Source organism: Caloenas nicobarica, chromosome 27 (assembly GCF_036013445.1).
Source record: "Caloenas nicobarica isolate bCalNic1 chromosome 27, bCalNic1.hap1, whole genome shotgun sequence".
Classification (NCBI taxonomy): domain Eukaryota; kingdom Metazoa; phylum Chordata; class Aves; order Columbiformes; family Columbidae; genus Caloenas; species Caloenas nicobarica.
This window is the reverse complement of record NC_088271.1, coordinates 3,784,603-3,797,625: the sequence shown is the minus strand read 5'-3', so window position 1 is coordinate 3,797,625 and position 13,023 is coordinate 3,784,603. Positions and strand designations below refer to the sequence as shown.

At 48.3% G+C, this 13,023-nt stretch overlaps 1 protein-coding gene across 12 annotated transcripts in view; it reads right to left on the bottom strand.

The window, feature by feature from the left end:
* PTPRS (protein tyrosine phosphatase receptor type S) overlaps positions 1-13,023 on the bottom strand; it is a 148,143-nt gene that overhangs the window by 66,488 nt on the left and 68,632 nt on the right. For all 12 annotated transcript variants that reach the window (XM_065652381.1, XM_065652386.1, XM_065652389.1 and 9 more), the window contains exons 3-5: positions 9,735-9,880; positions 8,657-8,798; positions 501-689 (exon numbers count right to left, since the gene is read on the bottom strand). In XM_065652381.1, coding sequence (XP_065508453.1) covers positions 501-689; positions 8,657-8,798; positions 9,735-9,880 — 477 coding nt within the window. The remainder of the gene's footprint in view (positions 1-500; positions 690-8,656; positions 8,799-9,734; positions 9,881-13,023) is intronic.

Here is a 13,023-nt window from a genome sequence, read left to right as displayed (position 1 = left end):
AGCTTCGAGAGGCTCAGTCCACACCAACAGGATCAAGGTTCGACAGTAAGAGGCTGTCTGAGCTGCAGACCCTATCCCAGGTGTGTGTGGCCTGAAGAGCCACGTCTGCCATAGCGGTTCTCCTTCTCCTCACCCCGTTCTTGGTCTGAGGAGGAAATCCTCAGCCCCATCCAGTCCCCAGTCTCCCTGAGCCGCAAATGCACCAGTGTCCAGTGAACTTCCTACAGTGTCTCCTGGATGGGAACCAGCTTCCCTGCGGAGACTCCCCTTATGTCAACCAGGCAGCGGGGAAGGCCAGGAGGATGGGTTGGAGGGGAAAATACTCCAACCATTCCCTGGGTAAGAATGTGAGTCCCAAAACCAAAGAAAACCTAATGCCCCAAGCCACACCAGTGGGGCTGGTGTCTATCAGTCCTCTCTTCTGCTTCAGAAACCTCTGAGCAGCCTCTTCACAGCTCCATCTAGGTCTTAATTCCTCCAGTCTCACACAGAGACCTTACCTGATCTCAGCTGTTTGATTCTCCCGTTGCTCGCGCTGGGGTCGACAGGCAGGAAATCTTTAAACCAAGTGATCTCCGGGTCGGGGTTCCCGCTGGCCGCGCAGAGCATCGTGGCTGTTCGTGTCCGCTCCACCACTTTCAGCTGCGGCCCCATATCAATGCTGGGGAAGCCAGGGGGTAACTGGTCCTCTGGTGGTGGAGAACAAAGGAAAAGTGGTTAAACACAGACCAGGGACCAGGGCAGCTGACGGGGCTGCTCGGTGGAATACACCCAATAAAACGTCAGGCAGACTTGCTGCCCAGCACTCTGTGCAATGCTATTTAAAACAAGGCTACAGTAAACGGTCCACAGATATTTTGTGAAAACACATCATACAGTAAAACCTACCAGCCTGTCCATTTTGTGTGACTATTCTAACATCCCACAAGATGATTCTAAATTTAAATACAATCTATTAAAACCCTCTGGGGCATGGGAACAGTAATTTTCAAGTTTCTCCAGGTCTTGCGCTGAATCTCTCTGTCAGGTACGTGACTCGCACTTATTTGTTCTCCCAGCAGAAACTGTGCACACATATGGCAGAGATGCTGCGCTGCAGAGTCCATCTCCACAGCCACATTTAAAAGCGGGGGGTAACCTCCTCCTCCAAACCCCACCGAACAAAACAAACCGCACAAGAGAAATAACGGAAGCGACTACGCGAACAGGCCTGTCAAAGCCGCATTGGAAACGAGGAGAGAAGGGAGAGGAAAATATCATCCAGCTGCAGTTTCCAGAGGGGACACACGTAACAACAAGAAGCCAAGTACTGTCAGACGGGGTGTGATTTTTAGATTTATGAATTCAGAGTGCTGCTGCCCTACAAGAGGGACGCGGCAGCAGCACCTGGAAGCCAGGCCCAACCGAGCTTCCCGCCTCCTCTCCATCTTGCCTTTGCCTTCACTAATGAGGGTGACGAGGGCAATCCGAACCGATGCTGACTAATTTGTGATCACTAATACAAAACCCCAGTGCTTCCCTCATCATCTTTGTCACGACCTCCCAACTCGTGTGGAAGAGAGCTGTCCTACACGGGCTGATACAGCTCAGGAACGTGCCAGTTCTTCCCCCAGAAAATCAGGCTCTGGGCGAGCGCAGCCTGGAAGGAAGATGATGGCACCAGGGTGAGACTTTATAGGGATTTTCTGTCATTTCAAATGAGGCGTGTTGAGGAGTCACAGACTCGGGAATCTATGGTGTTGGATCCATCCCACAAGCAGGTGAAGGAGCAGAAGGGAAATAACGCAGAGGATTTTTAAAAAGGTGAGATTTTCAAAAAAACAACACATATCACAAATCAGCGCCTCACTGAAACCAAAGGGAGCTCTCCCCACAGCAGCAGAGACGGGCTGGAAACCTTTGGTTGGGAACCATCCCTGCCAACAGCAAACACAACAAGAGCTCATTCCCTGCTGGTGGCATGTTACTATCAGAAGAAATGGAGCCAAACTACGTGTGGTTGAACCCAGAGCCGGTGGAACAAGAGAGAAACCCCGTGTCCTGGGTACGGTGGGTGGCTTTTCCTGGAAGAGCAAAGCAGACTCGCCAGACCCCGGTACTGCTCCACGGCAGCTCCAAACCCCCGTGCTTTGGGTACCAGCTATTCCACACGGCTGTGCCCCACACTCGGCTTCTAAAAATCTAAGAAAACATGAAGGCAGAGCTAGAGATTTGTGTGGTGCTCTCATACCCATGGCCAAGAAACTCTTGAGTAATACCGTTATTAGCAGCGCACAGCTACTGCGGAGAAGAAAAGGGTTTAAATGCCTCATTGTGTGTTTTTAAATGTTCATTGTTTCCTTCCTCTGACCATTGTTGGAGAGTTATAAAGGATCTATTGTGAGTCACGGGAGAGTGAAATGTATTAACCACACCTCTCGTATATCAAAGGAACCTGACCACAAACAAAAACATGTACCATTTTATAAATGCTACAGTAATACAGATCTCCCAGTATGGACAAACTTAGAGTCGTATAAAGATGGAGTCATTTTGGTGCATCTGAACCATCTCTAAATCAGAATATTGCGTTCTAAATAGAAACATAAACATCTTTAACTAGGGATTGAACCAAACCTGTGAGTTCTCAGTTCACCAGGCTGCGCTTGGGCACTGTGGGCATCTCCAAGCAGCGTGTGCTGGTGTGGATAACACGTACTGGTGAGCGTAACGTGTGCTGGTGAGGATAACTTGTGCTGCAAAACCCCAGCCTCTCCAGGAACGATTAACGGCTTCTCCTCCCCTCTGCTGTTCAACCAGGCGGTGGTGCGTGGTGAGGAGCCGCAGAGCTGCCGCCGCATTGGCTGCAGATGACATCATTATTGATTACGGCTTTTATCCCGCTCCCTGGCGATGCTGCTCCACCTGCCTCAGACCGCGTCCCTTAATTTCATGAACCAATTAATCCGCGGAGAGAACAGCCCCCTTGACTGGCAGGGTGTGTGTGCCACTGCACGTGTGTGTGTGCTGGGGGAGGCCTGCTACGACTATTATTACTGAGTGTTTCTAATTAAACAAAAATGTTAATCTTGCAGCACAATGTGCAGAATTCCTCTGAGTTTAATTAAAACAACTGTGACTAGAGGCGTGATCAGATTTGAGGATCAGATCAGCGGAGGAAGCATCTCGGAACATCACATATTGCACGGATTCAAGTGCTCAGATTTCCTTCCTGCCAGGAAAGTGAAACTGCCTTCATCTCCCAACAATTGGATTCCCTGTAATAATGCAATTACAACCTCAACTCAATCCCCACAAGACATGCACACACATGCCATGCCACCCTCCCCATTGATCCCCAAAAGCCAGCCCAAACCTGGCACCAAATAAATAAATAAGGAACGGTTCGGATTGTGAATTCTCTTTCTAAAAGCAGCCCAGGCAACTGCGAGAACAAAAGAATCAAGATGCAAGTTGAAGATGCTTCAAGGGCACATCTGGGCAACCGCCTGCTGTTGAAAATCACACTAGCTCACGCAGGGAAATGTTTTCATGTGTTGCACTTGCCATATTAACAGAGCATCCCAAATACCTCGTTCGTACCTGCTCTTAGACTCAGTTGTTAAAAGTCCCCCCATAATGAAAAGCTGCTGAATTATCTCAATTATCTCAACTGAACAAAGTAGGGTGAGAAAGAACAGGGGAGGAGGGCGGCAAGGAGAGCAGAGCAGAGCGCTTCAGCGTTCATTTATAATAAATCCTGCCGGAGGACAGAGCTGCGAACCCATGCTGACACACACATGGTCATATGGAAAACACAAGGGTCGGCAGCAATGGCGACGGCAGACACTGACGCTCGCTGTCCCCTGTCACTCTAGAAGGTGGCAGCTCTGTGTTTAGATAATTAGCTGCGCTAGAAATGAGGATGATAAAGAAAGATGAAGCGGGTGTTGCTGCTGCTCTTTTTCCCGCAGGGTGTGCACAGTTGTTTAATAATTTAGAGGAGAAGGAGGGTGTGAGTATGTACAGACGCACTGTAGAATGCAGAAAGCCGTGGTGAGGATGCTGTTGAAGGGAAGAGGAGGAATTTTTCGCTCTTCTCTGGAGATCCGTGGCCCAGCTCACAGGTGCTGGTCTCTAAGAAGTCAACTCTCCCTTCAACGTGGAAGAACCGAGCACAGAGACAAAGCAGCTTGAGTGACACTAGTTTTAAGCAGAATCAGGATGAAAATCCAGCACTCTTGAAACTTATTCCTGTTCTGTTATGAAGACTTACAGCGGCCTCCTCCCCGACAGGAATCCCGGCATCATGCACCTTGTCAAATTACATCAACAAGTTCTTTCCATCAATATGTATGTACCCATTTCTGTCTTAACTGTTACTTCACAGTCAAAGATAATTTTAATACATGCCGGGAGTCTCAGTAACATGCTCTGACTGTTGATTCCATTTAGTTTGATCTGAAAGTTTTACTATGAAAATAGTAATAACCTAACAATGTTATTAAAAATTCGCGGACTTACAGACAATTAATACGCACTTAGACAGGGGTGTTTTACTCCAAAATGGTGCAGGTAATACACTGCCTTCCCTACACTAATGTACCCCTGTGTACCCTCCTTAGAAAGGCATCTGAATTACAATCACACTGTTCATAAGCTACAGAACTAATCTGCTTTCGACGTGGCCTGATTTTCAGGTCACTACAACAAAACCAAAACTAGTCAAGTTTGAGGGAAGTCAGCCAAGAATTTTTCAAGTGGCAAGGTAACTTTTCAGAGGGACCAGCTTCTCTTTAAGACGTGCTCCTGTGGGACGCAACGCTTTCTGCTGAGCATCTAGAACTGATTTCTGTTTACCTTGTGCTGATCTAAATCTAACAATTACAAACCCCAACAAAACAGCAGGGATCTTGCTAGAACTTTAGACGTGCCCACACCAGATGTCCTCTTGGAGTAGGAAATGTAGGAGGAAAATTTCAGGCCAGAATTGTTAGAGAAATGTATGAACACTTGATAAAAAAAGAAAATCAACAGGGAATCACTAGAAAAAGAAGTACTGAAAGCCTGTCCATAGCAGCCTGAGTCATACTCCAACAGTAAGAACCACAGACCTTACATGTCTAATAGCCCATTTTCCTCAATTTTCCAGCGCGTGGCAATCCTCGGGCAAAGATAACATTGGCCAGCACGCAGCAAGCGACGTATCAGGGCATGGTAAATTTTGTTCCATTATATTTAACCGGACCAAGCACGGTTTTTTATTGGATCATGTTGCATTTCCTAAGGACTCACGAAGGGTAACCTCACTGAACTCTCTCTATCGGCTCCAAAAGCAAAGAACTAAGCCTGGTCTGGCCCCTGCCTGGCACCAGCAATTGCAGCAAGGTGCCCCTGCTCTCTCAGGCACAATCCTTTGCAGCACCAGAATCTCCATCTCAGGCTATGGAAGAAGCAGAGAGAAAGTATAATCTGTATACAGGAAGCAATAATAATAATTAAAAATACATATATCTTTCCTGGGTGCGCAGAGCTTAGCGGAACTACACCGACTGGGAGCGGGGATGCCTGTGCCAACCAGCTTCCTTTCTGCCTCACTTATAATGAAAAATGACAGCAGCTGGAGTCAACAATAAGTGGAAAATGCTTCCCAAACCCACTTTCTTTTCTTTCCTCTGAGCTCTGCAAGAATCTGGTTTGCAGGGACTATGTCTGGCCAGCTGTGGAAAGAACAGCAAGTCTCCACAGCCCTATCAAAACTCAGATCCCTCGAGAAGCTGAGCAGGAAGGACAAACAAGCCAGCAGAGCCGGTGTTAAGGGACGTTGTATAGTTGAACGGTGTCCATCACGAGCTCTGCTTCTCAGAAGCTCCCAGAGGTTTCCTGTCCTGCAGCTTCCTGTTTGTAAGTGAATGCATGTGAGTTTCTATCAGGGGCTGAGCCAGGAGCAGTCACGTGCACAAGCAAAAAGGGGTTTACTCTCAATCCCTTCAGCAGCTGCACCTAGGAAGGAAGAATGTATATTTTCCCTCTTCTGTTCATGAGACTTATCTGCACTGGTGCTGAGGAAATCCCGTAACTGTTCATGCACGTGTATAGCATGAAGATACATACATGTATGTCTAACTGTGATTGCAACAGCCCAGCCAAGAGGCTGCAGAATTCCTACAAAGCCCGTCCTGCAGAGCCTGTGACAGCTGGGGCCCGGGTTTCCACACTCTGCAGTCTGCCAAGGTGACAGCTTCTGCAAATGCCAGCTCACATCCAGCTCCCAGCGTGGAGCAGCCCCCAGCTTTATGCTAAGCATTCCTTCTGCAAGTGAGAGATGGAAAGGAGGAGGAGGCCTTGCAAAGAAAGAGGGAAGATAAACAGGAGAGTGGGTGAATGCAGAAGCGGGGAGGAAGGGAGAGGAATAGACACCAGCGTGCTGACTTTGTCATTGTGGGGATGAGCGGATTTGTGCTTGGCCCTTTTCACTTGCCCAGCACTAAAAAATGTGGATAAAGAGGAGATAATCTTTGCTGTGTGAAAGCTAAAGAAAGATTAAGGAGATGGAAGGGAAGGGTATGCTACAAAACTGCTTCCTTGATGCCCTTCAACAACACCCGGGCCCAGGTCTACAGCTAATTACTGCTCCCCCAAAGTTAATGAACCGGGAACCCCAGCTGCTCAGTCAGTTAACACAGCTACCGAACAAAGTTCTATTAGGCAAGGAGAACAGGAGCGTTTGTGAAAGCTGCACAATGCAGGAGCAAAACGCACAGTAATAATGTTCTGGTGAGTAATTAGTCAGGCAGTGGGGAGATGTAGCTCCTGTCCTGTCATCTGTCTCTCTAGCTGACATGTGTACGATGCCGGTACTGGAAGGAAGAGTTGCAAAAAGACACGTACAAAGAACCCTGGTCCCTAAGGAGAGTCACTGAGCTCGGCTCATCATCTCCCATACGTTGCAGCTTTTTTTGGTGGAGCATGCCTTAAAAATGCTGTGAGAATCCAGGGGACTTGTGAGGGCAGCAGTTGCGGGACATCCGTCTCTTTTGCCACTGATTGTAGCTCAATTCAAGGGGTAGAAACATGGAGCATGATTGCAGGGGCACTTCTCCCAAACTGTCACAGCTCCCAAGGAATAAGTGTGAAGAATAAGGCTCCCGGCCCTCTGGGATAACCGCACCTAGACACGGTCCCGTCATAAAGCGCTGTTCCAACCTCCTCACAGATCCATCCCACCACGTGCTGCAAACAGAAGGTTAAATGGCAGGCCAAGGAGCTCCATGAAGGTTTAAGTGCACCTACACAAATCTGTCAGGGACGGCTGGACCCTGGGCCTGCAGCCTCGAAGGCAGCCAGCATTTGACAAGACGGAGACCTCCAGGTGGGCAGCAGGAGGGATATTCCCGCTGCAAGGGGAAGTCAAGGGCTTTGCCACGTGCCCTTTACGTCTGGTCTTTATTTACTGCTGTACGCTGGGGATTTGCACACAAATTTCGCTTTGCGCTCTTAGGGACGCGCTCGCTGCCTGCTCAAACAAAAGGATTTCAGATGCTCTTGGAGAGAACTGTGAAATTGCTGAAGAAAAGGCAACTGGCATGCAGGCAGAGGGACCACTTGGCCTCATGAGGACCACAGTCTGCCTGGAGCACCTCGAACCGTTGTTAGCGATGCTCACTGCAGAAATAACTGCTCTTACTGCATGTACCCCTGCTCGAAAGCCCATGGCTTTTCTGTGGCATCTCTTGCTCCACCAACAGCCAACGCTCCCAAGGGAAACTCCCTCCAGGAGCTCTCGGGCAAGTCCTCACCACACAATTCAGCCAGGATCACTTGCATTGCCCTGGGGTTTGAACAGAGACCACCACACATCTTTTTCCCCTAAAATGGGTCAGTTTTAGCAAGCAGCCTAGCTCAGTGCTTCACATGGCAATTTTACAGATCTCTGGGGTAATAACAGTGAACATCCAGAGGCATCCACAGCAATGGCATATTGTTCCCTCCCCCACATCAAGTTCAGGGAGCATATTTCAAACAGATGACACGAAGGAGGTGTCCATGTAAACATCCTCTGTGGTGGGGACAAGTGAAACGAAGAACCAGAACAAAATGGAGAGGGGAACTGATTACTTGGAGAGTGCCTGGAGCAAAGGACCTCTGGAAAGAGGGAGGATGCCCAGCGGAAGGGCAAAACGGGTGTCTTGCGCAAGGGAATAGGTTGGCGTTGCTGCCAACTACGTGAAAGCCCGTGCAGATGTATAATTATCCCAACCTCAGCCCATTGAGGGATTACTCAAGGAATAAGGTTTTCTTGGGTGTCTGGATGAATGGTGCCACATTCCTGAGGAGAATCATGGGGAGTTTCTGGTGCTGCTCATAAACCTGGGAAAGGAATTTTTGTTGGAGGGGAGGGAAGATCACAGAGTCGTAAGATAATTCAGGCTGGAAGGAACCTCAGCACACCATCCAGTCAAATCTCCTAAAGTTGTCCAGTTTTAGCTTTGTTTCTTATGACTCTCCGGGATACTAACAACAAACAGACCTGACAGGTCAGAACAAAGCGAAAAAAGGAGGACTTTGTGCCTTAACCGGGCATTTTGTAACAGCTGTCCTGCTGTCTGAAGGAAAGGAGGAGCTGAAGGTCCCCTCTCCCTGTGACACTGACACAGCAGGCAGGTGTGCTCTTTACCTCGGAGGACGGTGAGCTTGGCATGGACGGTGACCTCCCCATGAGGGTTTTGAGCAACACACTCGTAAATGTTTTCATCCCGGGGAGTCCGGAGGGGCTGGATCCTCAAAACAGCACCTGCGCTTTCATCGAATTCAATTGTCTGGGGGATAAAGAGAGACACACACATAGTAAGTATCCTTAGGCTGCAAGCAGAAGGTTCATTCCAGCTTCTAACAGCGGTATCAGTACATACACAAGCATGCACGCTCGCAAACGCACTTCAGCAGCTGCCCCAAAAAACGACACGATTTACTTGTCTCTCCGCTGACCTCAAGGTGCCAGAGAACTGTCCCGTGCCAAACCCTGTCCCCGACCCAGCAAAACTTCTACGTGCATCTCAAATGCTCTGAAAGAATGAGCCGTGGTGATGGCGGCGGGGGGGTGGCTGTTCGGAGTACAACTGTGATGAAGGAGGAGGAAACGGATCAAGCGAAAACAAACTAAAATGGAACCCCCGCCTTGTTCCTCCCTCTGCACGGGCAGCTGACAGCACAAAGCTCCTCTGAGCGCACAGCTGCCTGGCAGGCCTGAGTCCCACAGCAAATTCCACGGGATGACCTCCTAGTCCTTGTTCCTCCACTCTCATTTTTATCTAAACAACGCCAATTGCTTGGGTCTGGTTGCCAGCAACTGTAATGTTTACTCCAGACTGTCCCAGGGTTAAAATAATGAGCCACGGATGAGTATGAAAGGTACATTTACAGAGCTGAAGAAATACCAGCTTAGTTGGGGTTTCTTAGGGAAGGAAGAAGGCACTTTATATTATATCCCAGGAGGGGAAAAAAAGCCCAATGAAACAAAAGAAAAAACTCCAATAACGTAAGTGAGCCAAGTTCTGTCTTGCTTTGGAACAAACCCAGCTGTTGACATGGCCAAGAGCTTGCATTTCACTCCTCCTGCTGTTAAAAACTCCTCCCCTTCCAAACCTCCCTTTATTATCGGGTCTGAGAGCGGCCAAAGAAGAGCAGGAGCTGCTTTGTGTCAGTCTCTCCCTCTTTATACATCCACAGACACACATTTCAAGGCCACCTCTTACCTCGAACCTCTGCGAGTTCACTTTCTTCCCTTTCTTGTTCCAGGTGACCCGTGGCTTGGGGTCTCCAGTGGCCTGGCACACGAAGGAGGCCACCCCTCCCGACACTCCGATCTGGTCCACAGGCTTCTTAATGAACACGGGGGGACCTTTAAGAAGAAAGGAAATACCATCATCGGCACGAGGAAAGACAAACTCTACTAAACGCTGTTTGTAATTAATAGTAGCATTGTCACTGCTATTCTCTAATCATTCCAGATTAAATTAAACCTCTTGGTCTTTTAGGAACAGTCTTTTACCTCCATTTTATAGACGAAGAAGCTACAGCACAAAATGATTAAGGGCCTGATCCTACAAAGAGATTTTAATGCAATGATCTTGCAAAGCTTCTTTTACTTCTGCAAAGTGGACTTTTAAACTGTTTTGCACAGGGGAAATTGCCCTTGCAAAGCCCATCTAATGACCATCCCCAAAAGCCGGTACAGCTGCAAACGACATCTAGAAACACTGTATTGCACTCTCCAGATCCTACCAGATGACCAAAACACCAAAGAATGGGGGAGACTTATAGGCGCATAGCCAAGGCAGGGGCAAAAGGTGGGAGGAGGACCATGAAATAAAGTGAAGCACATGAGATCGTGAGGATGATGCCGTGAAACGGGCTGATGGCGGCGGCTTTAGGATGGGCAAGCTCTTTGGGTTGTAGTACAGCTCTGTTTTCATCTGCACAGCTCTCCCCGGTACATTGACACGGGAGCGGGCACGCCACGCTTTGGCACGTTGAGAGGATACAGCCCACCAAATCAAAGTTGTGATCACTTCAAAACAATCCGGTTGTGAAGGCCAAGAGCGTGGCCAGCCCAGCCTGCAGTCTGCTCCTGCAGCTCCTTCCCTCCTCAGCATGAGACACCTCAGGAAAACAAGGAATTCACGCTGCTGAAGGAAGAAGCCAGAAGCCCCTCAAAGTCATCTCGTAACCAGATGCTCAAAGGTGCAGCGATGCCTGAACACACTCTCAGAGCCTGGGGCTGCGGTTTAGCCAAAGGACCCAAAGGAGCAACACTTAAACTCGCAGCACCTCTCCCTCACCTCCCCCCGCTGATCTCCATCCACCTCTGATGCCTTCAAGAGCATCTCTACAAGGAGGAGAGAGGATGCGGGACGGGTTTTCTGACCACGGAAGGCGTCAAGGGCCTTCTCAGGAGAGGAAGACGAAGCCAGGAATATTCATGCAAAGCCCATATTGCCTCTGTCCTCAGAGAATCCTTCCGTGCTCTAACCTGTTTTCCCTGCACCGTTTCCTCTCATCTAGTTAGTTTAAAATTTATTGAAATATTTAAATCACGAGGCCACAGCTGTGTTCAAATAAAATCACTCAGATCATAAAGTTGCCGTCTGTTATTCTTGAGAAAAGTATACCACGTGACTCTGAAATGTGTGTATTTATATGTACACACTCCAAGTCTACAAAATAAGATGTAAAGATCCCACCAAAGAGTTTAAGAGGGCAAATGGTAGCTAGAGAGAAGTCTCCAGGGTCTTCTAGGGGTCGAAAGACAAAAGGAAGCATTCCCCTCTTCCCTGCCTGGTGTGGCCAGCAGTATATAAATAAAAGTCACTGAGCAAGCTCATGTGATGCAATCAAGCATTTGTTTCCATGCTGGAGGTAAATACAATTTGCTGGAGCTGTTTACGTCCCACCGAATGCTGTGTGTACAAAGCATGGGATTTATAAATACCCAAATCTATATTTAGAGATCAGAGTCGTCTTTGCAATGTTACCGCTAAAGGTTATCAAGTCAGTCTCACTGGAGGTACCGGCACTGGGGAATCTGTGTTCCATCTGAGAAAGGCAAAATCAAGACTTAGCTCCAGGCTAAAATATTAATGCTCATCCTGCCCACCGCCTGACTTCCTTCCTCTCTTCTCAGTTGGTATCTGAAGAGTTTGCAGAAGTCAATTCTGAAGGTACAGCCAAGAACATCCAGGGCTTTTAAGAACACTTTATTGATGCAAGTTCATTTCCTAAAATAAAAGCCCCTAATAATCCTTAATGTCACATATACATCTAAATGGGCGCGAGCAGTACGATGACAGCACAGCTGAGGAGAAAAACAACATTCTATTTCTGTCCTGAAGAAAGGAACAGTGCTCCAAAAAACAGAGAGTGAACTTGGGAGTCATTGCTCAGCACCCGTTTTGGGGGAGCTCTGCTGACTGGGGGAAGCGGAGTTGCTCTGTGAACACGGCTTTTCTGAGCTTTTGCGATGCTCAACCATCTATAATAAACTCAGGCACCGACAGACAAAAGAAACCAAACAAAAATCCCTATCAAACAATCTATTCCATTGTGCTACTCACTTGGAAAAAAAAAAAAAATCCGTGCAAATCAAAGCGAAATTGTTGATTTTAAAACTGCCCGAGCCTCTGAGCTCCAGATTGTGATTCTTTCCCCCCCCAAAATCCCCCACCCCGCACCCCTCGTCACTGCGGCACTTGTCACTCCAGCCCACGCCAGCCGCACAACAACCCTCTCCCCCCGGGAAGGAGAACGCCAGGAAAGGTGCCGCTGAGACGGAGCTGAAGCCAATTCCTTTTGCTGCGTGGGACCATCGGCGCTCGGCGTGCCAGGCCCAGCTCGCGGTGAAACGCGCCGCTAGGGTTCCACTCTTCAGCTCCGCAAACGGCTCTGGAAGCCTCAAAAAGGCAGGAACACGGTGCCACGCGAGAACGAAACACTGTCAGCCCACTCAGAGGGGCTTTTATGTGTTTCCCCTCATTTACCAAGATTGCAGGACCTCAGTTTTAAATAAATAAATGAAAATCAGAGGCAGGCATTTTCCAGGTGACATACTTGCAATCCAGCAGATTTTATATCACTTCACCAATCTTCTCTCATGAAAATCTGACAAGTCGTCAGTCTTGGAAAGACTGAGCTTGAGTTCCATCGAGGTCCAGTGGTCACAAGAGATTTTTCTTTTTCCCCTTTCTCTGCTAACAAAGTAGCAGAACCTGAGGGTTTTTTTTTTGCAGTATCAAAACAGGAATGGAAAAACCTGGAGCTTAAAAGAATTTTCCTACTACAAGGGATGTCCTGAGGGGTTTGGGTGTCCAGAGAGGTTGAAAAGACCAGATGGCTGCTGTGTACCTGTGATTCTTCTCTACAGCTTAATGGAAAGCCATCAAGTCAAACTGAACCTCTCACTCCTGCCCATCGCCCACGCACTTCCCAAAAGCAACAGCCAGGGGAAAGCGACATTTACTGCTGGGATTTTGTGAATTCTAACACAGA